The sequence below is a fragment of the Uloborus diversus genome, chromosome 1, assembly GCF_026930045.1.
Source record: "Uloborus diversus isolate 005 chromosome 1, Udiv.v.3.1, whole genome shotgun sequence".
Classification (NCBI taxonomy): Eukaryota; Metazoa; Arthropoda; class Arachnida; order Araneae; family Uloboridae; genus Uloborus; species Uloborus diversus.
In genome coordinates, this window is record NC_072731.1 from 70,580,675 (window position 1) to 70,607,872 (window position 27,198).

Consider the following 27,198-nt stretch of genomic DNA (forward strand, 5'->3'; position numbering starts at 1 on the left):
TTAAATTGGCATTAGTAATATCAAACATGTCCATGAAGAAGCAGAGTGGGAAGTTGAGAATAATTTTTTAAATCAGCCATTAAATTCCTTTGAGCAGTAGAAAAATTTTGAAAAAAAAAGTTTTAATTTTAATTAAAAATTCATGTTTGAAAAATTTCATTCGAATTTTAAATTCTGTTCATTCACAGAAAGTACCATTACAGAGAGTAATTTCTAAAAATATTTTAGGCCTTTAAAAATATAACGTAATCTTTTTTCTTCTTCTTTCAAGACTTTTCCATTATTTATCCACATCTTCTTATCACTCTTTATTATCCTCATCTTCTTATATTCGTCTTATCATCCATTGTGTAGCCCTTTCATCAGAATTAAAACCTAATTTCTTTCACAGGAAACGCAATATCGTGCTATTATATCCGGCGAAAAGATTTTCTACCACAAACCTCATGATTTCTAATTTTGTACGATATATTAACGTTACACGTATAAATATTTAGCAGTTAATACAAATTTTCACTTACTGATTGTAAAAAACATGTTAGAAAATCTCAAACTATACATGCATGATAATAAATGTGGCTTGACAACACGCCAGTGCAGTTCTTTGATAGTGGAGCATAATGTATGTGGATAGGTCGTGTATCATTTTACGGGCATTTTCAGACATTATTAGAAGTTGAAAATTCAAACTAAGACTGTTGAATAAAGAAAATCTATAAAAACATTTAGGGAGTTCTTTCCACACAGTATCCTCAACTGACTATATACAGTGGCGAACCTAGCCTGGGTAATACCCGGGGCGGTAATTTAGGGTGTCACCCCCACCTCCCTTCTTCCTAGAAACGAAAAAAAAGTTTTAATATTCTATGTTAACATAAAAATTCATACAATTTTCAAAATCAACTCTATTTGTGTTATGTAACGACATTTTAAGTGGGCTAATGTACAAAAGACAAGCAAAAACTATGAACGTTTTTTTTTTAATAGATGTAACCTGCTCTAGACGCAGGTTTGCAGGCCGTCGAGAGGTCAAAAAAGTAAGGGGTGTATGAAATGGATGATCCTTTAGTTATTTCAAACGTTTTTCAAACACAGGGAAAGATGGGGTTCAGTTTTTTTTTTTTGGTGTAAGAGGAAGTCATTACTAGGTCTAAGTATTGACAATATGAACGCAATTCTGAATACAATATTGACCCCTGATGTGAGGCAAGGGTAAGAGGGGTCTGCTAAAAAAATACTGAAGACCTCACCAAAAATTTACGTGTTAAAAATGTATAAATCTCGTGCAAATACATGACTCGCTACTCAGCTTTTACTCATTCACATTTTGGTTTAAATTTGACTAATTATTACTTTTTATTGGATATATGAGGCTCATAAATATTGTTGAAAAAAAAGCAATAAAGCTATAAAATTCCCCTTCGATAAATCCAGAAAAAAAAATTATATATTTTCCAAAACTATATTCTTAATCAACGGAGCATGTCTTTTTGAGCTGCGTCTTAACATTACAGGACATTTAAAAAATAATTTTTTTATGTACGGCTTCTTAGGAACACTTTTTATCCCTACAGAGTTCTAGAAGTCTCAGAATGGTATTTATACTGCATAATTAAACTATAAAATTGATGTTTGGATAGCCACTATCTTGAGAAAATTGATTGAAGAAGACAAAGATTATACACTTTCTTTCCCTGAAAAACATACAAGCATTTTGGACAGTATTTCAAATTTTCTTACACATATCTGTTGCTGTTGCTTTCTGATAAGATAAATTCCGAGGAGCGAATAGTACGCTTTCGGAAATAGATTGCTTAAATAAAGGTAATGAAAATGCTTTGGGAAATGACATTAATACAGTGAAACCTGTGCAAGTTGACCACTTGCGGTGCACTATTTTAGTGGTCTTCTTAAACAGGTGGTCAACTTACAAAGATTGATTTATATGATAAGGGCTAATTCTGTGCCTGAAAAAGCGGTCAACTCAGACAGGTGGTAAATTTACAAGGGTGATCAACTTCACAGGTTTTACTGCATTTGTATATAGTCGGCTCTTTTATCTATTTCACATTTGGCAAATCATTATACGCAGTTAAGGTAATGGCTAATTGTAAAATCCTCGTCAGATTTCGTCTCCCTCTCTGAAGCGTTTAAAATGATCTAAATCATTCTACTTCTTTTAAAAAGAATCATCTTTCCGTTTATGGTAGTGAAAGTAAAAAGAAATTTTATTTGAATCTATGAGGCCGCTTAAAAAAAGGGAGATAAGATACGTGCGAAATCTAAGTACAAAATAGAGGGAGCTGTAAAACTATCGTCGCCAAAAATGTACTGAAATCGTAATAAAACTCTAGCCGATGCGCATGACGCTTTTGTACACAATTCTACACTCCAACTCAAAAAAAAAAAAAAAAAAAATTAAAAATGATCGTTCACGTGTGAAAAGAGTTTGTGCGGTTGTACCCGAGAAAGCGGTTTCACCCAGCCTCCTTAGTGGCTATGCTAGGAAAATAAACTAACTCGTTTCGCGAAGTGCATTCTGTGCAAAACGCCCGTATTTACTCAAGTTGAAAGCAGGAGGAAGAAAGGTCCATATTTGCCTGGGAAATAACCAGAATGCGGGTTAAAGGAGGGGGTTTTTTTGTATAAAAAAGGTCTATGTAAACGGATTTTCTCCTTTGTTGCTTCCTATCCTCGTATAAAAAATTGCTCCCTCAAGGTCAGATGTCATCTTATCAGAGTCGGACAATCAGTGTAATTCTCGTACGCCTCGGATTTAACTTTGCCATCGTTTTTAACTCGGTCACGTGTATACACCTGATTGGTGAATCGGACGCGACATCGTCCTCATGACGGTTGAAATCGACATCGAAAGAACATCGACCGGCGTGAGTAATCGCACTGATTGCTCGTTTTCCCATGTTTGTGTCTGTTAGTTTCATATAATGGATTCTTGGTTGTTGTCGTCTGGACTGGGGATGCTGGGCGAGGTGGTTGCCGTGGCTGTGCACAGCTGAAGCTCGATCTCGGCCAGACGATTCTCCACGTCCCAGTGCTGCTGGCTCAGTTTGAGGCTCATGGTTGCATTGTCGGCCTCCAACCCGACCAGCCGCTCCCGAAGGCGCTTCACCTCAGCCAGCAACACCTCCCGGCCCGGGTAAGCCTGCGGCCCGAAGGCAGCAGGGGGCGGGTAAGTGGTCGGTTCCAGGTTCGAGCTGTGATAGGGGGAAGCAGGGGCCAGGTTGCCGCGCGAGGGAGGCCTCGAGTCCGGACCGTAGGAGTAGGAGAACGCCCCCGGAGCGGAGAGGAAGTTGGGGGGAGCAGCGTAGGGTGGGGCTGAGCTGTCGCTCCGGAGATGCCGGCTCTCGTCATTGTCGTCCAGGATGGTCATGTCCTCAAGGGGCACCTTGCCCCGCGATTCCACAAGCCCTGGCGTGCTCCGGCTGCGCCCCAGAGATGCAGGATCAATGGGCACTGTGCTGAACGAAGACACTGAAAAAAAAACACGCATAGACAGTAAGTAAACAATGAAAAATGCAACTTATATTCAGTCAGTTAGGATACTTTAGAACCATGGAGCTGTACATTTTTAGTGTACTTCGGTCTGCAGAAGATTAAGTGATACACTTTGCTTACAATGTTATATCAGTTTCCTACATTTTGTTTCACAAAATAAGTAGGAAACGCTGCTCACAGTAAACTTCACGATCTAAGAGGTTATTGTTTTGATACTAATTATGTATACTGAGTTTCTTTAAATGTTTCATCACATATTGTTACACTAAAGATAACACAAAAAAATATAAAAATATTATCTTGCTATGAAATAAAATTGAAGAGTTTTGCTACACTTTAAATGAAGTTTTCTGGCCTAGAGGGCGAAACAACAAACTTTTCATTCTTTAAATTGAAAAATATATTATTTTCTCACACAGTTCAAAGAAACCCTAAGTAAAAGGAAACTTTTAAACAAGTTAATAGATCACTTGTGTTGTAAGTATTACTTCTCGACTTACAACACCAGTGATCAACTAATCGCAAAGAGTTCGTATTCAATACATTTGATAGGGAAAAAACAACAAAATACATACAAAAATACACAATTACATTCTGTTTCTCCCCTCTTCCCCATTCATCGCCCAAATGACGGACCTGGATGTCAGATTCATCTTCTCCGGACACCGTGAACACATGCACAAGAGAGCTTGTGACGTCATAACGATCTGTGTTGCTGTGAGATGGAGCGTCACGATTTCTTGAAATCTAACTCTTAAAATACTGATAACAAGAAGTTCTGTCTAGAACTATACGAGCCTACTTTTCCGTATACCCATACTGCTTTCTTGTACCTGATCAATATTCTCAAAAATAGCTAAAATCGCAAATCGTTTCAAACATATTTTTGCTAATTTCTAGGAATAAAGTATTCCTCACACATCTAAAAAAATTAGATGCGTAAAAAAAAGAAGCACCTTTTAAACAAAGCAGGTAATACACTCTTTTCCCTTAAAAAAATTCTTTAACAGCTTTCAAAACGAAAAAATAATAATTAAAATTAATAAGCTTATTAAAACAAATACATCATATCAAAAAAAAATCGTTTCTTTTTACCCTGTTGCCAAAAATAATTTTTTAAATGAATTAATGCACTTGCCAAAATAAATAAAAACAATAAAATGTCAACTGAAAGAAATACTTTTCATTGTCAAAAAAATAAATAAATAAATAAATCGTCTGCGCATATCATTATGTAGAAACATAAATGGCTTCGAGTTTATTCGCCGAAAACTGAATACCTAAATTGAAACTTTAGCGTGAAAATAAAAACAAATCATATCAACAATAATTATTTCAGAGTGAAAACCATAGCTGCGGAGTCGGAGTCGGAGTCAATCTCATTCTGGGATAAAGGAGTCGGAGACGAATATTCAAGAATCGGAGTCAGTCATTTGTCCTCCGTGTATAAATTTTTGCCAAAGCTACGAAGTAAGAATCGGAGTCCGATTAATTGTCGGACACAGGAGTCGGAGTCGGAGTCATGTGCCTCTAAATTCTCGGAGTTGAAGTCTGGAGTTTGGCGTCAAGAGCTATTTCCAACAAAATTTGTTTGAAATAAATCCGCCTTCAAGTACGGAATCTACATTGACTTTTAGTTTCCCCATAGGCGCTAATGTTAAGTTTTTTTGAACTGTTCAAAATTGAACAAAAAATAGTTCAAATCAAAAAGTGAAATATGGGAATGAGGTGTCATCGCCGAGATCTTTCGAAAAAAAAGTTTGTTCGAATCGGACTATTCATTCAAAAGTTATTAGGAGGGGACAGACAGACAGACCGACAGACATTTTTCCCCATCTCAATACTCTACTTTCCAATTTTTAATTTTTCGATATTTATTTAATTATTTTATTTCTTTTTGATTTTTTTTGTTTTTTGCGACATTTTTAAGATGCATTAAGCCTTCTTTCATGCTTTTTTCTTCTTTTTCTGACTTTTCCTGGGAAAGTAAGCTAAAAAGGACCTGACGCTAGACTGGGGACTTTTGAACCAACATTTACTGTAAGGTAAGTGAGCCAAAGTTGAACAAGTTAAACATTGGTGATTTTTCATAACTTGTGGTTAGATATATTTGGTTAATATTTTTTCTATGTTGAATCTTTTCAAAATTTGTTTTAACTTGTGGGTCACCTTTGGAGCATTTTGTTCAAAATGTGGCCCATGTGTATCACTTGCAACATGTAAAAAACACTATGCTCTAACTATTATTAGTTCTGGAAGAAAAATACGATGCTAAATTAAAAGAAAAGAATTCCTTTTTAAAACCTACAATAAACATTTTTTCGATCCAACACTGCAATGGCTTTACTTGTTCTGGAAAAAAATGCAAAGGAAAAAAAAAGCAAAACTAAAAAATGTTAAAAAATGATATGATACAAAAGATGATGTAAAGTAATCTCACTGAATTAGTTGATATATTTTTTTTCTTAAGATGGCCCCGTTGAAAATATGCATATGGTCTCCATTTACATTACCTAAAACTATTTATCTCTTTTCTAAAATTAATTAATTTATTTATTCATTTCCTTAAGTTGAAGTGAATTAGGGTAATGTGGTTAAAGAGAAAGAAATAAACACTGGAGGAAAACGTATCTAAACTAGTTCTAAGATTGAACGCGTGTATATGAAAAACTAGTCTTGCTTGAAAATTAAAACTTTTCCTCATCCAGTGCCTACAACGACAATGAGTCCAGGTAATCTCGTCAAATTCAGCCATTTGCAAATGACATATGTGTTTTACAGAGCAGTATCGTCATTTCGGGATTAAAAAATGTCATCCTCAAAATTAATTTTTGAGGGTGTCTACCTATGAAACACTGGTAATCATTGGCTCACCTAAGATGCATATAGCTCTCATAAGTTCGCATTAAGTTATAGAGCTTTTATTTCTTAGTGTCAAATATAAAATTTATATTTTAGTGTCTACAATGCTATCCCTCAGCGACCAGTTATTTTGCTCGTTTTATTCACTATTTTACACTTGTAGCCAGTTTATCTCAAAACATAGTACAGGGGTTCTCAAACGTTTTCGACTCACGACATTTTTTGTCGAAATAGAATATTCTCATGGCATCTTAGTCCATCTCTATTACGTAAGTTAAGTGCCCTAAATAAGGCCATCCTACTGTTCATAACCAAATATCACGCTCATTTATAACTCAATTGGCACCATCTTTTGCATATGCATCAGATGGCCTGATTGGGCCACTATCTATTTTTAGATTATCAAATCATAGAAAAAAATGACGGTACACAAAGACATTTTTCTCTTTGAACTCGACAACTACATGAATTAGACTTAAAGAACAACAAACATTTTTTTTATGCTAGTAAACTAAAGTTAACCACATAGAAACAAAATCTACAACAAAATGGGATAAGATAGTTTTGACGTCTCTTTTCTGCAATAACTAAGGCTACATTGTTGTCTGGCAATCAAAAACTGCTAGTTCAAAAGACATAGTCATCAGCCAGGCTTTCTGATGACGATAAAGACAAGATACAGCAAATTTTTATTATGCTACATCAAAATGAGGGGGATTGCTATTATTAGTCTACATATCCTTATTTAGCACACCCACCTAACATATATATATAGATACCACGGACACTTCGCGGCACCCCCTTGCCTCTTCGTACGGGACCACAATGCAGCATCCAGTTTGAGAGCCATCGATATAGTAGGCTCATCTTTCAGGCACTTCAACTTCCAAAAATATTGAAAATAACTAAAAAATTTTAAGAACTCACCTTTTTTCCCGTCCTCCTCCTTCTTATACTTCTCCAGCCTCTTGACCGCGATGGCTTCCAGTCGGACCCTAGCGGCTGGATAGTCCTTGAGGACGTCCCACATGTCCTGCTTGTAGAGGCAGAAAAGATCCGAGTAGCCGACGGAACGTACCGAGGCGGTACGCCGGTTCCCCGCCGTTCCCATGTTAAGGACGCTGATTTCGCCAAAGTAGCTTCCTGCCCGAAGGGTTGCCAACACGGTTCGACCGTTGTCCGTCACCACTTGGAGTCGTCCGCGATTTACGATGTACATCTCCTTGCCTACCTCACCTGCAAAAAAAAAAAAAGAAAACTTATCAGGTTTTAGACAAAACTATAAGCAGATCACAAGCAGCTCATAATGGTGTCCAGACACTGCAGTTTCACCCAATAAAATATCACAAAATGAGCAAATTTAGCTACAGCCCTTAAGGCTACATTGTGCTAAATTTAAATGGATGTCACAAAAACATGCTAAATGCTTCAACAGACCTTCAAAGATGAATACTTGTCAATAAGCCTTCGTCGAGAAATGATGCAATTCCTTCAAAGAGGGCGGGGAAGACTTGCCCCTATGAACTCTGTTATGAATGTCCAACAACGGCCAGGATTGACGACAACGTGAAGCATGTGCGGGACATTTTAAAATTAGACTGTCGATTAAGAGTCATAGAAACCCCTGGAAGAATGAACATCTCAATATTGGGAAAATACTCAAGTATTGCAAACACGGGAGGTCTGTGCGAAGCTCAAGCAAAAAGTGTTAGCGAAGAAACTAAAACAGTGCTCCAGGTCAATGCGCCTTGTTCCCACGCAACCCTAAAGTCCCGGCCTGGCTCTTTTTGATTTTTAAAGTGCTCTAGCTTAAAGAAAAAACCTGAAGGAAAACAATGGGATCCTTTAGAGAACATTCAGGGCCGTCTTACATAGTGTACAAACAAAATTCGCGCGGAATATTTCATAAAGCTATGACTAATAGGAGTGAGCTGAGCTTAGTCACCGACGGAAGGGCAGACGCGCCGCTACTTTTCCTTGCTCGTTGAAGTTCACTGCGATGAATAATCATGCTTATTACTTTCATAGCTCACCCTGTATGCTTACAAGGCTTTCTGTAATAAACAATTTCATACTTGTCTAATGTAATATAAATAAGAAGAAGGCACATTAATAGTAGGGAAATGTGGGTCAAAGTGAAATAACGGGGCAAAGTGAAAATGAGCAATATTTACTCTGCGTTTAGTGCCACCTATCTGGGATTATTTTGACAATGTTGTTGCACAAATGTAGTCTATTCCAGTCAGGAAAAAATACCACTGAATAATAAAGCGTATAATAATACAGGCATTTTTCAAAATTTGATAATTGTAATATTTGCTTTAAATCAAACTTATTTGCTATGATAAAATAATAAAATTATTGTTATTAACATTTTAAATATGAATTGAAACCAAAATATGCGATGCAATATTTATTTAGTTAATATTAAGCTTACTCATATTTAAATAAAATTGCTCAAATTGTCAAGTTACGCGGGGTGATGTGGATGGGGCAAAGTAAAGTAGCTTATTTCGTTTACTCACTCAATCATTTACTAAAAAACATACGTATTCATTTAATTAATTCATTCATTTACATTCCTTCATTTAGTAAATCATTTATTCATCCATTCACTTAATTTCTTATTCACTCACTCTTTTACTCACTCATGTGTTTTTCTTCATAGATTAATTAATTGATTAATTACACTATTCTTTCATTGTTCCATTTTCTTTTCATTTATTTATTCAAGATTTAATATACGAATTCATTTGATCAAAAACACTTTTTATGATCAAATAGAAATTATTTAATTAGAAAAATATTTCATTTCTCACTTTGTTCCATAAACAAAAATTGAAAAATTTCCAACTTTTTTGGTTACTGCCAAAAAAAACTTATGCTTGAATGCAAGTTTTATTACAAAATACAATGTTCTTTCTTTTTGCACTGCAATTTTCAAAACAAATTTTCAATTTGTTCATTTTGAAAAAACTCGGTCATCTTAGCCGTTTCACTTTGCCCCACATTCCCCTACCTAAAGCAGTTTTAAGAAAACTAAGATGATTACAAACAAATTTATTTTGATGCAAACTGTATTTATTCTCTTAATTTCGTTAACTAACAAGTTCTAAAAAAACTGTACTGGAGATGTTAGCATTTCTAGAAGTTTTTAAAGTCTTTTATCATAAAAGTCATCAATTACAACGTTATCTAACAAACAAATATCTAAATCAATAAACTCAATTTTGTCGATGTTGTCGTTTGGGCGGATAAATGACTTTTAGTTTGGATAGATAAATATTTTTTGAACCAATGGATAAGTTATGATGGGTAAATATTATAATAATTAATGAGTAAATATTATGCATTAATTAAGTACTTTGAAAGACAGAAAGGTATTTATCCTTGAACGTCGGTAAAATTGAATTGATCTTATTCAAAAAAAGAAAATAAATCTTAAAAGGAACAAAGAATAGCGGTTTTTTCCCCTTCTTTCTTAATTTTTTTATGAATGAAGAAAGGTAAAGAAAGAGTGAACTTGCAAACCATCTTGCAGACTTCCGCAAAACATATTACTGGTTTTTTTTTTTTTTTTTTTTTTTGAAATATTCAACAGCTGTAGTGCGAAATTTGTTATTAACTCACTTTATTTGTTATTAACTAACTTTAATCTCATTGCATAATCAGCACATTATGAAACATGACAAAGCCTTTACATTAGGAAGCATTAACATACTGCTAGGCATCATTACCCCAATCAAGTACATCAGGTTACAAATCAAAGTTAATTATAAATGAACAGGAAACGTATGACTGCCCTACGTTTCATATGTACATGGTAATGCTTATCTATTTCCTCTGTGATTAAAGTGGAGTAGATGAAATTCAAAACTTAATGGTTTAAACGTCTTTGAAGTACTCTCTTCCTGTTTTTAATACATAAAAGCTTTAACTTTGATTTTACGAAAAAGAATTCTTAAAACAAGGAGGAGACTATTTTCTTTTAGCTTTGGGAACGAGCATTTTTTCTTGCCTTTTTAATTTCATGAATCGGCAAAAAAAAAGAAAGAAAGAAAAGAAAAAGAAAAAGGAAAATAAGATGCATGAGATACTGTTTGATCACTGATTAGATGGAAAGGCAAACTTCCTGTTTTGAGGCGGAAATGGACGCATCTGTGAGTTTTCCCGGATACCAGATTTTGCAGATGTATGTTAGCATCTAAATTAAGCAGAGGCTTATTCAAGTAAACGGAACACGCGCATAAATTTTTTACTTTTCTCCCTCTCATTCAGATAGACTCGTCTTAACTAGATGTTTGCCAATTCTATATAATACGTGGCCAATCTGTACTTTTTCTGAATTCTATATTTAAGGGTCACAAATTCATAAGATGGCTTCCATTAAGTCCCACCTGTACATGTTTTTTTTTTTTTTTTAAATAAAAAAATAGCTTAATAGGGTAACACTACCAGTAATTGGCAGGTCACCAGTGATTGGCACTTCCAATAAGAAAGTCCTAAAACAAGATTCATATGAAATCATTTAAAAATAGAAGGTTATATATCAACTGAATGTATATGTACTTTAAAGAGTACAACTTCAATTCATGTTACTAAATGGTAAGAGTGCATAGGAATGAGAAACAATTGTGGCTTGTGTGTGAATCAGCCATTTTTGTTGCAAAAGCTTCTTCTTTGGTTTAAGGGAAGCATGCACATCAATCCATTAAAATCTGACTTAAAATTTATATTAAATTTTGGTTGTCGAAAGTTTTGTTTAGTTGAAAGATGTTACTTTCAGTGGGTAGAAGTAAATTTTCGTTTCTTTTTGGATTTATGAAGAAATGATGGATGTCATTTAGTGGTGCTTCAGTTTTGTTAGTCTTCAGTAATTGGCACATGTGTTTATAGTCCCTAATTTGTTGTGCAATGTGCCACTAGTTTGATTTCTGATACTTTTGCAGCAAAAGTATTAACATTAGTTTTACTATTGATTTGAATCCTCTAGAATTTTCTGGTAAATAAATAAAAAAAACAAGAAAAAACAAATATGTTTGGCCATCACAGTCAGGTATTGCGACTGTAGAAAACTGCTCCATTTTTTTTCTTTTTCTTTTTTTTTTTTTTTTTTTTTTTGTGGTCCCTTTGAATCATCTGTTCAATGTTCCTTTTTATGTGCAAACAGTTATAATTCTTACAATCAAAACTGCATGCCGACTGATGAAACAGCAATAACCTCGATGTTTGTTTTCCTGAAAATATTAAATTATTAAGATTTCTCCAATCGAATGTCACTAATTCAATCACGTAAAAGGCTTGGAATTTTATTTAAAGCTTACAAAACTTTTTTTGTAATTATGGTTGTGTGTAATTTGCAAGTAAAAATTAATTCCATCATATGACAACAACTCTTCGAATTAGTATGAATATTTTGGAAGCCCGAGTATCCTTTCATCATCTAAATTGCGAAAGAAAGCTAATTTGATTTTTAATTAATATCTCTGGGAAATTTAACAAAGTTGAAACTAGACTTAACAGAATCCTTTAAAAAATTCCGATTTTTTGAAATCGTGTTCGAACACTATCTATTGACTGCTCTTGAAGCAACCGTTAGTTTATCTTAAACAATGTTGATTTATTTAAATATATTATAAATCGCGCGTGTTGAAAAAAACAGTCACCCTACCCCCTTGTTACAGTGATTGCTAACAAAATTTAAAAAGTGCACTGAGTCCGTTTTTATTCTAATTTTATCTGAACCGTAGCATTAATTCTTGAGATCTAGGAGTCGCAATGAAAAAAAAAAGAGCGTTCGACACCCCCCCCCCCCTCCCTCCTATTGGGGCGCCATAGAGCTCCCTGCCGCAAAAATCAAATCATGTTCTGTACCTTCTGAAGTAAACTATGGACAAAGTGCAGTCTGAATCCTTGCTGTACTTCGTAAGTTATAGCAGTTACCAGTAACAAGAAAAAAAGTTCGAAAGCTCTATTCCCTGCTTTGAATTATAATCGCGAAAATCGAAACAGTATTTGTACTAAATGGTAAGAGTGCATAGGAATGAGAAACAATTGTGGCTTGTGTGTGAATCAGCCATTTTTGTTGCAAAAGCTTCTTCTTTGGTTTAAGGGAAGCATGCACATCAATCCATTAAAATCTGACTTAAAATTTATATTAAATTTTGGTTGTCGAAAGTTTTGTTTAGTTGAAAGATGTTACTTTCAGTGGGTAGAAGTAAATTTTCGTTTCTTTTTGGATTTATGAAGAAATGATGGATGTCATTTAGTGGTGCTTCAGTTTTGTTAGTCTTCAGTAATTGGCACATGTGTTTATAGTCCCTAATTTGTTGTGCAATGTGCCACTAGTTTGATTTCTGATACTTTTGCAGCAAAAGTATTAACATTAGTTTTACTATTGATTTGAATCCTCTAGAATTTTCTGGTAAATAAATAAAAAAAACAAGAAAAAACAAATATGTTTGGCCATCACAGTCAGGTATTGCGACTGTAGAAAACTGCTCCATTTTTTTTCTTTTTCTTTTTTTTTTTTTTTTTGTGGTCCCTTTGAATCATCTGTTCAATGTTCCTTTTTATGTGCAAACAGTTATAATTCTTACAATCAAAACTGCATGCCGACTGATGAAACAGCAATAACCTCGATGTTTGTTTTCCTGAAAATATTAAATTATTAAGATTTCTCCAATCGAATGTCACTAATTCAATCACGTAAAAGGCTTGGAATTTTATTTAAAGCTTACAAAACTTTTTTTGTAATTATGGTTGTGTGTAATTTGCAAGTAAAAATTAATTCCATCATATGACAACAACTCTTCGAATTAGTATGAATATTTTGGAAGCCCGAGTATCCTTTCATCATCTAAATTGCGAAAGAAAGCTAATTTGATTTTTAATTAATATCTCTGGGAAATTTAACAAAGTTGAAACTAGACTTAACAGAATCCTTTAAAAAATTCCGATTTTTTGAAATCGTATTCGAACACTATCTATTGACTGCTCTTGAAGCAACCGTTAGTTTATCTTAAACAATGTTGATATATTTAAATATATTATAAATCGCGCGTGTTGAAAAAAACAGTCACCCTACCCCCTTGTTACAGTGATTGCTACCAAAATTTAAAAAGTGCACTGAGTCCGTTTTTATTCTAATTTTATCTGAACCGTAGCATTAATTCTTGAGATCTAGGAGTCGCAATGAAAAAAAAAGAGCGTTCAACAGCCCCCCCTCCCTCCCTCCTATTGGGGCGCCATAGAGCTCCCTGCCGCAAAAATCAAATCATGTTCTGTACCTTCTGAAGTAAACTCTGGACAAAGTGCAGTCTGAATCCTTGCTGTACTTCGTAAGTTATAGCAGTTACCAGTAACAAGAAAAAACGTTCGAAAGCTCTATTCCCTGCTTTGAATTATAATCGCGAAAATCGAAACAGTATTTGTACTAAATGGTAAGAGTGCGTAGGAATGAGAAACAATTGTGGCTTGTGTGTGAATCAGCCATTTTAGTTGCAAAAGCTTCTTCTTTGGTTTAAGGGAAGCATGCACATCAATCCATTAAAATCTGACTTAAAATTTATATTAAATTTTGGTTGTCGAAAGTTTTGTTTAGTTGAAAGATGTTACTTTCAGTGGGTAGAAGTAAATTTTCGTTTCTTTTTGGATTTATGAAGAAATGATGGATGTCATTTAGTGGTGCTTCGGTTTTGTTAGTCTTCAGTAATTGGCACATGTGTTTATAGTCCCTAATTTGTTGTGCAATGTGCCACTAGTTTGATTTCTGATACTTTTGCAGCAAAAATATTAACATTAGTTTTACTATTGATTTGAATCCTCTAGAATTTTCTGGTAAATAAATAAAAAAAAACAAGAAAAAACAAATATGTTTGGCCATCACAGTCAGGTATTGCGACTGTAGAAAACTGCTCCAATTTTTTTTTCTTTTTTTTTTTTTTTTTGTGGTCCCTTTGAATAATCTGTTCAATGTTCCTTTTTATGTGCAAACAGTTATAATTCTTACAATCAAAACTGCATGCCGACTGATGAAACAGCAATAACCTCGATATTTGTTTTCCAGTAGCATTCCAAATTTTTATTTCTCTAAAACACGATTTTAACGTCAAGATGTGCGATTTAACATTAATTTATGTAAAATTACCTACTTTAATTTAACATTAAATATGTTTTTATGATGATGAAATTTGTCTGTAATCAAAAAGTGAAAAATAAAGTGATTTTCCAGTTCTATTAACATGTGCCAATCACTGGATCTCAAAGTGTCATACACTGGAGTATCAGGTGCCAATTACTGGTGATTTTGGTAACTTTTTATACATATATTTTCATAAAAATATCTATTCAAATATTTTTGCTTTTAGTGAACTGAATAGAAGCACAGGTGTGCATTCTTTGATACAAAAATATTTACAAGCAAATATTTCTTAAGAAATGAAAACAGAGGTACATTTAAGGACAAACGCTTAAAGTGCCAATTACAAGGGTTGTTACCCTACATACTGTTTTTTATTAACTAAATATGCTGAGGTAAAGTTTACCAATAATGAGCCCTAACGACAAATTTAAAATGCGTTAATTCAAAGAAATGAGCGAATGTAGAGGGAAAGAAGTATGAGAGAAGTATGAGAACAAGCAAAACATCATGAGCATTCAACTGTTATAATAATTTCTCTTGCCTATAATCAGTTACTACAAAAAGCATTGGTTAAACCAACTTGATCTTAATTGATTCACATTGCTCACATGAGGCTTCTGAAAGCAAAATAGTTTGAGTTACAGCAATGAAAGGGTCTATAGAATTAGTGTAAACAACAGGAAGAACAACAACGCGTTTTGAGGCAAGATTTTTTTGTTTGCGGAAGAGTTTCAACATCATTCAAATTTCACTCGTTTGACTGAATATCTTTCTATCATGACTTTGCATCTCTTTGCCCTATACGTTCCTTAAGAGCTGTCACATATCAAATAAGCTGTTTACAAATGTCTGAGTTATGATTTTACACAATTAGGCTGCATCAACGTTTTTAATTTGAATAAATTTCGCAGTAGTCATAGGGAAAAAAAATAATCTTGAAACTGCATCGGCCCTGTTCTTTCAAAAAGCAAAAGAAAAAAAAAAAAAAGACTCCACTCAAAATAAGCTGCAAAAGTGTAATTTTCTTATCTTATGTGTTAATCTACTCTAAACAATGGGATAAATCCCCTGGCAAGTAAAGAAAATCTCTGCCTCATGGACGTGTTGACTTAAAAAACATCTTCTGGGACCTATTATAGTAACTGAGGATCGTGGGTCACCCAGTGTATTGGGCGCGGGGTTTAAAATAGGAGGGTTGCAGGCTCAAAACGCGCCATAGCACGACATCAAGCGCCGAGTACATTCGGAGTATATGCTCGTAAGTATTGATAGCAGTTACCATGGGTACAGGGTATTAGAAAACGCATTGGGCCCATTTTTGGTTTACTACCCAACCTCCCCTATTATGGAGGTAATGGTTCTGAGTACGTAAAGGAAATAATAAACTAAGCTTGATGCGGTGCAGCTTGTTAAGGTGCTTTTAAACTGGATTAAAAATTTACTTAATATGTGTTTCGTGTGATTAAATATTATACATACTCTCCAACTAGTTTTAATCGTGTTCAAGATTTTTCTAAATTAATTTTCATGTTATTTATTTTCAGTAGAGTTATTAAATATTTAATAACTCTACTGAAAATAGTCTCTACTCAAGTCAAGTTTGAAATACATTACTTAAAATATTCTCCTTTCTATGAATTAAAGTGATAGCTGATTCATTGAAATATTTCTCGAAAGTATTAAAAAAAAACCTTTAACAAAAAACTAACTAAACAAACTATTTTCGGTAAAAATAATCTTTAAAAATTTCATAAACAAATGGATAGGGATAAACATCTCAACAAGCATATAGAAATGCGCATATAGTTCTTTGACAAAAAATATACTCATATCAAATGACTTTATTATTATTTTTTTACTCTCGACAAAATTAAGCAACCAAGCAATTTTTAGTTTTGCATACAGCTGCAAAAAAACTTCATTTTTAGACAAGGCATTGCGCATTTCATATAAATATGTTCATTAATAAACCATCAGCCATGAATTATATACTTTGCAACTCGCGCAACTTACTCTTCAACATCTCATAAAGATACAACTCTTACCACCTTATCAATATTCCATGTTGATATCTTCCTCATTCACACACATTTAACATTCGGGACTTGTGGAGGCAAACGCATTCATCAGCACCGTCACCAGACTTAATCCGCTCTCATCCATGTCCGCTCCAATCAATAGCAAACCCGACCGTTTACTAATAAGTCACAGCGTTGAGCCTGTACAATGGAGGCGGGCCCCGGATTTCATAATCGAGTTAATGGAGCCCCAAATGTTATTGTGCTTATTATGAGTCCTTCATTTTCTGGGACGAATGTCCCGGACAATGTCACAATACTCATGATTGAGCAATTTCGCTTAATTATGCTCCAATACCTATTTGCTGGATTCAACTTAATCCATTACAATAAAGTTAGGTCTAGTAGGAAAACATAGTGTTCCATAACTCCATTTTTTTTTCTTAATATTACGAACTTGAAAGCGATTGTCAAAATCGGTTATGATTTCCTAGAAAATTATTAATGACGACCTTTTCTGTTATGAAACAAATATTATCGATCGAAAGCGTTTAAAGCAAAGTTACTGATGGTATTTATTTTGAGATTTATGAAGTTCAAGTGTAGAATTGTTGAATTTTTGTTGTCGTCTTTGTTATTATTCGTATTATTATTTGTTAATATTGGTAATTTCTATTTTTGCGGAAATTGTTGTAACTAAGCACCTAAGCAGTCTTTTACAAAAATTTGACTGTTAAATGGTTCACATGCAAGAACTTGTTTGAGATTGCCGTGTTTGTTACAGGATTATTCTGCTAATATTATACTAATTGAGATTAGTATGATTAGAAGGTACTTAAATAGATAAATTAAAATATACTTTTCAAATGAGACACTGAGAAGCAAAGGGGTGCAACTGCAAAAATTAAAAAAAATTAAATGACCTGTGCAAATGGTAGGAAAATCTCTCCTCTGTTATTCAATTTTTTTCAAAATTTTCTCAAATCTATGAAACTTTCACATGAAAATTTTTAGACACGTTTGCAAAAAAAAAATAAATTAATTAATTAATTAGTTGATTAATTAATAATAATAATAATAAATAAATAAAGTATTAATAACTCACACATTCTTTTCAATGAAATCAAAACTTATCTGAAAATTAGTCAAGACTGCACTGTATCTACACATGCAGCACCTTAAATTTAATTAAAACTCTAGAACCAACAAATGAACTGCCCTGAGGAGCGCAGTTTCCCAAGGTGAGCCATTCTCCACTACATAGTAACAGATAATAAACATTCTGATAATGAAAAATATCATTCGCTTTGTAAGAAAGAACTTAGACAAATTTCCGATGAAAAAAAAAAGCATATAATTTTTGATCTTTTCCGTCAGCTAACAAATGAGAGAAGAGGGAGGCAGACAAGTCGATAGCCGAAAACGATAGTTTTATTGGAAAACCAATTTTGAGATCAAAGGCAAGTGATCTGTAAACGAGATAAGAAACAAAGAAGGAAAAGTAAGAGAAAGGAGTGAGAGAATTAATTCCTGAAAACGAGTCGGGGAGGTTAGGTTTAAAAGAATCGATGCCACCTTATCCTGATCGGGAGTTAAAATATGACTTTTATGTTCCGTCTACTCCAATCGATGATTCCTTGGATTCAAATGTACCATTTCCACAAGCGTAGGTTCTGTCACAAAAGCAAATGAGATAATTTTCAGAGAATTTCCGGAAGTTGCTTCATGGCGCTTTTACGAGGAAATAAACTTTCTGCTGGGGAGGGAGGAATCTGGCAATTTCTTTTTAATGCGAAGAGGTAAAGTTCAAACAGCTTAGACCGTGAAACTTTTTTTTCTTCTACTTAGCAGATTTATACTGAATTTTACGCGGTTACAGACAAGTACAAAAAATATGCGTCGTAATTTTGTAACACAAATTATTTTCCGATTTCTGGTAGGGAGATTTATATTAAAAACAAAATTTGCTTATGAGAAGAAATACCCTTCTATGCTTTGTAAATATCAGCTTTCAACTATTAAGGAAAAATTTGAGTGATAAAACAGGAGAAGAACAGGTAGCCAAATATGACATAGCAAGCATTAAATAAAAGTACCGGTTATTCCGTTCATATAGAAAATTTCAGTGTAAAGAAAGAAGTTTTTGTGTTGTGCTTCCTCTCAATTTTATTTATTTTTCACATTTACTTAATTTTATTTTATTTAAAGTTACGTATTTATTTATTCTTTTTTTTTACGTTTTTCTACTGAATACATTTATTACGGAAAATAATAAATGCATATACTAAAACTATGGTCAAAATAAAGGGTTTTTTTAAGTTTATTTTAACGCTGCTTTATTTTAAAAATTAACTTTTTCGAAATTTGTTTGCGCTTAAAATTAAAGCTTAGCTGATTAACTCAATAAGAAAACTGACAATTCCTAGTTGCTGTAACAAATTTAAAAACTAAAGAAAGTAAAATTTGGACATTTGCAGGAACTTTTTTTGAGCAATCACGATTGCTTATTGCTTTCATTTGACTGTTTTTGGCGTGCTATCATTTTTCCCACCGGCGCGGCGCCACCCTCTGCCAGCACCACCCGTCGCGTCGGCCGGCCTCACGATGCTGCTCCTCTAGCGAAAACCGTCTCCAGGTTGCGTCCATATCCTACACACACACGCATATATAAACGCACCAACACACACGCACACACAAACACATACACAAACACCATACACACACATACCCCTACACACATACAGAAACACATACACACACGCATGCATACAGACACCTACACATACACACAAATACACACAACTGCCCACACATTCATGCCTGCACATAGACACAAACACATATGCTTACACTCACACACACATACACATATCCCGCCCCCACGCACACAAACACTCATACACACAACTACCCACACACTCATGACTGCACACAGACACAAACACACATGCCTACACACATACACATACCCCCCCCCCCCCCTACACACACATACAAACACACACTCGTGATTGCGAAAAACATAATTTGAATTCAAGATGACAAAATTCAAATTATTTTTTTTTCTTAGAGATGATATTTTGCAATAGATGAAATCTACGTGACGTAAGTCAGGTTAAGATAACAATAGTGAAAATTGACACAACTTTAACTTTACAGTATAACGCTAATAAGAAGAAGCCTGATCTTGGCAATGTTAACTTCGTTTTGTGGAGCGGATCGAAAAAGAAAGTGATATTGACGCGGATTTGAGTTCGAATCAATTTGTAGTACGGTTAGTTTAAACTAAATAGATAACTGTAAATATAGAGATATATGTGTATAAATCTCTCGAATAGATAAATAGTCAAATAATGAAATAGTAAGAGAGAGAAATAGAAAATGTTTAATTCAATTTAATATTTACTTAGGTGGATACAGATTTATATATATCACCGCAAATTTATTGAAACAGCCGCTGAGGCGGTCATTTTGGCGTAAAATTTTCAAACGCACAGAAAACAAACCGTAAATCTAGTGAAAAAGTGAATCTAGCAACTTGCGCATTTTAAAAAATTGTACCTTAGTTATGAAGCAAAATAAAATATGGCATATGTTAAAGAGCAACCAAGCATACAAAATAAAACAGATTAATAAATGACAAAAACACTAATAAATACATAAACAACGCAACATATAATGGTTTTAAAACGTACGTTGTATAATGCTGTCGAAAAACAATTTATTGCAGCCACCACGAAACTTTCTTCTAAATATTTCTTATAAGTTATTGGCTCTTACGTACAGGTATAATCTGAGCTACTAAGTTGTGCTATTCGTAAAAGCAGAATAAATTGCAACAAAAGATAGCATATCCGTTCAAAAGCATTGTTCAAGTTAATTACAAACAATTTATTTGTGACAAATTTAAGATTGTAACATGTAAAAATATTAAATTATTAAGATTTCTCCAATCGACTGCCACTAATTCAATCACGTAAAACGCTTGGAATTTTATTTAAAGCTTACAAAACTTTTTTTGTAATTATGGTTGTGTGTAATTTGCAAGTAAAAATTAATTCCATCATATGACAACAACTCTTCGAATTAGTATGAATATTTTAGAAGTCCGAGTATCCTTTCATCATCTAAATTGCGAAAGAAAGCTAATTTGATTTTTAATTAATATCTCTGGGAAATTTAACAAAGGTGAAACTAGACTTAACAGAATCCTTTAAAAAAATCCATTTTTTTGAAATCTTGTTCGAACACTATCTATTGACTGCTCTTGAAGCAACCGTTAGTTTATCGTAAACAATGTTGATTTATTTAAACATATTATAAATCGCGGGTGTTGAAAAAAACAGTCACCCTACCCCCTTGTTACAGTGATTGCTACCAAAATTTAAAAAGTGCACTGAGTCCGTTTTTATTCGAAATTTTATCTGAACCGTTGCATTAATTCTTGAGATCTAGGAGTCGGAATGAAAAAAAAGAGCGTTCGACAGCCCCCCCCCTCCCTCCTATTGGGGCGCCATAGAGCTCCCTGCCCTAAAAATCAAATCATGTTCTGTACCTTCTGAAGTAAACTATGGACAAAGTGCAGTCTGAATCCTTGCTGTACTTTGTAAGTCATAGCAGTTACCAGTAACAAGAAGAAACGTTCGAAAGCTCTATTCCCTCCTTTGAATTATAATCGCGAAAATCGAAACAGTATTTGTACTTTTTGAGGAATATTTATGGCACAATTTTTGTTTAAATCCGTCAATTACGCCCAGAGGTAAAGCACTCACGCATATCAACGATACACGTAGGGTTCTCAATCTCGAAATCCCGATCCCGAATCCCGCATGATATTCAGTGGGATTATTCCCGCGGGGTTAAGAGCCAAATCCCGCGGGATTTTCAATCCCGCAATTTTTTTCCATGTAAACGCTTTCCAACTTTTGCCACGCATAAAATGACAATTTTCACAACTTTCCTCTTATATCTGCAAGAAGAGCAAGAAAACTTTGTGTCTCATATAATGAACGGTGGGTTTACCGTTTAAGAACACAATAAAAATTGAATTTATTTTTCTGAGAGTGAATTGGTATTATCATTCAAGGATTCAGTTTTCATATGTTCAGCAATTGAGAAAATGCGTATAATTTTAAAACATTTTTAAAAACCATCACTAAAATTTAAATTATTTAAAATTACGCTTTAGAAAAAATAGAGAAATTGCAAAACCGGCACTGGGGTAGCCTCAATGCAGCATTGGAGAACTTTTGTAAGCTTAAGGAATGCACTCAAAACCTTTGTAACACAAAGTGCACAATGTTTTTTTGCAAAGAAGAAAGCAATGTAAAACTTTGCCGTTATTTATATTTTCGGCACGAATCTAAAAGAGACCCCGGAAACTTGGATGTAACACAGGATGACTCGCATGACAGTGCAGTAAGTTAATCTCCTCAAGTTTTTGAAAGTCTCTTTAAAGTGAGAGGTAAAATTAGTGAAATTATCCGAATACTTTTACTGAGCCTACGACTTGGTGAAACCAAGTAGTACACACCCCTTGCAGTAATGGACCAACTTCATTGATTCAATGACCAACATTTATAAAACAACAATGGTATTCTTAATGCAAGGTAAACTAGATACAGCAAAACATACATAGCCATCGTTTTTATCCGAAATTCGCAGTTCTTGTGAGGGGGGGAGAAGCATAAGAGTATGAAAATCTCTTTCAGAAGATGATGAAGATAATGGGGATCTTTTGTAGAAGTGGAGCCACTGCACGTGTTTTTGTCAAGCACATTATTTTTTGAGGAAAAATATTTTCTCATCCTGTACTAGCGATGCTTGGTTAAGATGCATTTGACCTTTTTAAGCCGCATTTTTACGTACCAAACAATAATTACTAAATGGAATTTGATTTTGTAGTGCTCTTCAATTGGTGTACAGAATTTAAAAAAACTACTAATTCAAGTAACAAAAGCAGTCCTTCCTAAAAAGCACAACTTTTTCTATTATTCGAAGAATCAACGTCAATCCTGCGAGATCCCGGGATCTCGCGGAATTAGCTCCTTACGATCCCTGAATCCCGTGGGACTGAAATCGGCGCGGGATTGGAAACCCTAGATACACGTGAGGTTACTCCACTCCGCTAGGGAAAAAAAAACAAAAACTAATGAACAGAAATAAGGAAGGGAATGGTTACATATATATACCAAATTTCGTTCAATATCAGGCTGCAGTTTTGGAGCTAGAGTAGCTACAAAAGAAAAAAAAATCATGCACATACAAGCAAACAGTTTCACCAAAAATGGTCAAAATAGATTCAACCAAAATTCCGTCAAAAACCAAAATCAGAAAATTTTGACGATTCCAGTATATTCCTCTGTACATTAAATGTAGAAGAAAATAAGTTTTACAAAAAAAAAGCTGACAATTTGTTTAAAGTAAAAATTTTAAGTTAAAATGTAAAAATTTAGATTATAAATTGTTACAATAATTAATTTTTGTAAGATATATATACCAGAGCTCTTATTATATTCCCATACTCATTATTTTCACAAAATGACGTTCCAAAAGATTTGGAACTTTTTCTTACAAGCAGTAAATGTCAAATGTGTTCTTCGATCAACTCGAAAGGGAAGTTTCTGATAAGAAGAGGTTTTTACAGATTTCAACCCGTCGTCGTAATTTGCCAATAAAGATAACGGTTCCCCGAAAAATCGGTAATCCGATTATTTTTAACGGAAAAAGACTATCGAAATCCAACCCCTGGATTCAACAAGAAAAAAAAAAAAAAAAAAGATTGAACCAACAACAATTGAGTTCAAATGATCGACGTACTTGAATAACCAAAAATATACTCATAAAAATCTTTGAAAAATTCAGCTGCCTTTTTTTTTTTTTGTAAGATGTATAGCGGAAAAAAGGGGTAAAACCACACCTTTAAATTTTAAAGCTAAATTTAAAAAATCTCTAGATATATTTGTATGATAAAATTATTCAGCATACTTTCTCATACGTTTTATCGGCAATACTTGGAGTTTCAAAGTGTTGATATACATAGTTTTTTAAATGCTGTTTTATTTTTTTCTTCTTTTTGTCAAAATGAGTTTAGAACCATGGGTGGCGCAAAACCATCATTTTAGTAATCATAACATAGGACTATAATGCAAATCGTACAATGTCATTACTAAGCTGAAATATAATGCTAAATACACAGCGTTTATACAGTGATGGTCAGAATTATAAGGACAGACAGAAAATAGCACAGTAAAAAAATATTTCTGAAATAATTCAGTGAAATTTATACACAAAATACCTTTTTATGCTAGAAATCATTGTGGAATGCAGAATATTTGAAACTACAAAACATATATATTTTACCGTGATTAATAAAGAAGTATCATTGATAAAACTGGAAAACATTATAAGGATAACTATCGTTTTGCCCTGAAAACCCCTGATAATCAATAATATCTTCCTTTTTTTCAGTCACATTTATCAGTCTTGATGCTATGGTAGTTGAAGAACGCTTTGAGAAATTTTTATCCCAGCTTTTTTGATGGATAAAATGAGTTCCTTTTTGTTTCAATGATGAATACCATTTTTTCATATTTCTGGGACCAGAAGGTTATACAAAGTTTTAATTAAACTAAGGTCGAGCCTTTCAACCAGCTAGTACAGTAATTTCACGAAATAAGCACAAATTGTTTAAACTCGTAATTAATGGGGTTTTTAGTTACTAAATATACTGCTGAATACATCAGTATTACTCTGAGAATTCATTCTGCCCTTCACAAAAAATACTGGTATAGTCTCCGTACGTTGTGAAACTTCCTCAGACCATTTTTCAGCCGCCTCCAAATGTACGCTTTGATATTTGATTTGTTTTTTCCTTCACAGAGATCGTACCATGAGTAGTAAAAACCATCTAATCCATCTTAATTGAACTTTTTCTCATCAGAAAAGATTACATTATCCTACTTTTTTTTATTCCATAACAACACATTTTTAGCCCGCTCATACCTTGGTCTTTTATAAACTTTTTTAAGAGTCGTTCGTGTCATAGTTTCACACCATGAAACTGTTTCTCTTTTTGTAAAACATATTGGACAGTTTGGAGACTGCATCGTACCTTGAATTCCTATCCAAAAATCTCATGATTTTTTTTTTTTTTTTTTTTTGAGCAAGCTCGTCTCTAATTATCATGTATTTCCCACGTACAGAAACAGAAGATTTCCTACCTGTTCGTCAATGTGGTCCGATATTTTTGAGAAAACTCTAAATGATCAGTCTCTGTCCATTCAGATTTGTTGTTATTTGACGCACAGTAAGTCATGAAGATTTTCCATTAACCACTTTCCTTTTCGCAAATTCTTTAAGTTTTGTATCTAGCAGCATAACTGTAAAAATAGAATGTGACGTCCCCAATCGAATTCTAAGCATATATATCGTTATGTAGTGCAGTGTGCAGAACAGAAAATTGGCAAATTTTGCTTTTTAGAACACTGAAATGAAATTGTCGTTATAATTTCGTCCACATAACAGGGATGCCAAAATTCAAACTGCATTCTATGAATACGAAATTCCTATGAATTTCCAATAAAATTAAGTAAAAATGATTACTTTACCATTAGTTTCCAGTCATAAAATTTGCAAAACATTCCGAGAAAATGCAGTCAAGATACCCCCTCTAATTTTGACCCATATATATTTACTTACTCCAAACAAAATAAGTAGATTTTGGGATACAAAATAGTATTTTTTTTTCACCTTAAAAACAGACAAAAAATGACATAAACTTTGTTCTTATGTTTTGACATGTAATGACATGTTTTAACATCTAAACTAAATAGCCAACACACACTATATACGAAATTAAAATGATAGGTACATTGTATCATTGTCATTCGGGCCTCATTGGTTCCTTCATTTTGTATTTGTTCCCTATACCTTTTCATCAATAACACAATTTTTGTAAAAAATTATGAAATGTGGCAACGAAACAATATGCTTTCAAGCATTTTTTGAGAAATTTCAAATACCGGTATTAATACCAGTATCCCGGTGTTAGGTTTTTAAAATACCGAGTACCGGTATTGAATTTCTGGTCCGGTATTGCAATCCCTAATTATATTACTACCTCTCACGGTTTAAGTTACATTCCTACAAGTCAATATAGAACTATGTTTGCCAGCCTTCGAAATAATTTGAAAGAGGGTTTCCCTACCGTCAAAGAAAATACCTGGAATGTCGGAAGTAAAAGGAGTTTTACTGAAATTGTGAACTCTAATAATATTGAAAATATGGATAAACGCTTGTCTCAAGTTGATAAGCCCTTTCCAAACGTCATGAAAGTTTACCAATTGTCCTTGTCTTGCAGCAAAAACGAACAAAGCTAAATTTAAAATCAAATGTATTTCTGTAAGTGCAACTTTATTTGCTTGATGGAGAGTTATATCCGGGAAAAGTAATACAATCAACAGGCAATGGGAAATATGAATTTGATGCAATGGAACGAGTTGGATATAATAAATTTCACAAGTAGCCAGCCTATGGTGATCTTTGCTTACATAGAAAAGAATACATAAAATGCAAAATTTCAGCACCAATGCCCTATGAAACACAACCACTAGAAAATGAGTTCTATTAAGATTTTTCATCCTGAGACGTTTCAAACTCTGCACCTTATTTATTGTTTTAATTAATAAATGTTGAAATCATGAAGTTTATTGTGTGTTTGTTATCGCTATGCTTGATTGTTATTCCCCTGCATCAGACTGTCATGCCTCTGCAGCTGGTTGTCATTTCCCTGTAACAGGTAGTCCTTCCCCTGTCAACATAAAATTTAAAAACTAATTTTCCAGCACTAAACATAAAAAATATTTTTTGCTGACTTTATTTTATTGATAGAAAGACAAAATTTATTTAACAGCAATAAAAAAAGAGTTTTCGAGATTTCTTTTTTAATTTTCATGTTCAGAATTGATGAGTTTAGAGAAAATGACTCATTTCTCATTGAAATTTTTTTGAGATCGTCAAATTTTGTATACCAATCTTTCTATTTCGTCAATAAAGCATAGTCCAAAATATATTAGCTCTTACTTAATCTTCAGTCGTCAAGTAAAATTGGCAAATGTGAAGAAATTACCAAGAATCCAAGTATTTTAAAATCTTCCCGTAGATAAACTGCAAAAAGTAAAATATCTTCATACTAACTTCAAATCAATCTATTTCGATCATGTACAAATCGTTCGTCCAATTTTGTGGTGTCGTAGTTTTCTGTATCTCTCCCATTCTTTTTTAAATTATCTCCTGTATTTTTTTCAAGTCTCTACTATTATTTTTTAAAGTAGCTCCTATAATGTTTTTAAAGTCTCTACTATTATTTTTTAAAATATCTCCTATTTTTTTTAATGCCACGCTCTGACTGATTTTTCCTTTTTGATAGCGAGAAAACGCAATCTGCCCGATAACTAATTTACAATAGTAGAATACAGCTCAAAAACTGCTTTATATAACAAAAATTTCGGAAAATTGCAGTTTTTCTCCTTTTTATACGATAAATACTAACTGAGTTAAAAATTGAACTTTGTCTGACTGCTGAACATGATCTACTTTGTCAATGATGAATATGTCAGTGACAAAATTCAAGAGCTTTGACTGGCAGTAGTTCGTAAA

General features: G+C 33.6%; 1 protein-coding gene across 1 annotated transcript in view; it reads right to left on the bottom strand.

The window, feature by feature from the left end:
- Positions 1-2,938: 2,938 nt before the first annotated feature.
- Positions 2,939-27,198, bottom strand: part of LOC129225225 (cyclic nucleotide-gated cation channel subunit A-like) — a gene marked incomplete at its 5' end in the record, with an annotated part of 66,385 nt that continues 42,125 nt past the window's right edge. Inside the window, 2 exons of the mRNA XM_054859836.1 lie at positions 2,939-3,474; positions 7,306-7,614. Coding sequence (XP_054715811.1) covers positions 2,939-3,474; positions 7,306-7,614 — 845 coding nt within the window. The remainder of the gene's footprint in view (positions 3,475-7,305; positions 7,615-27,198) is intronic.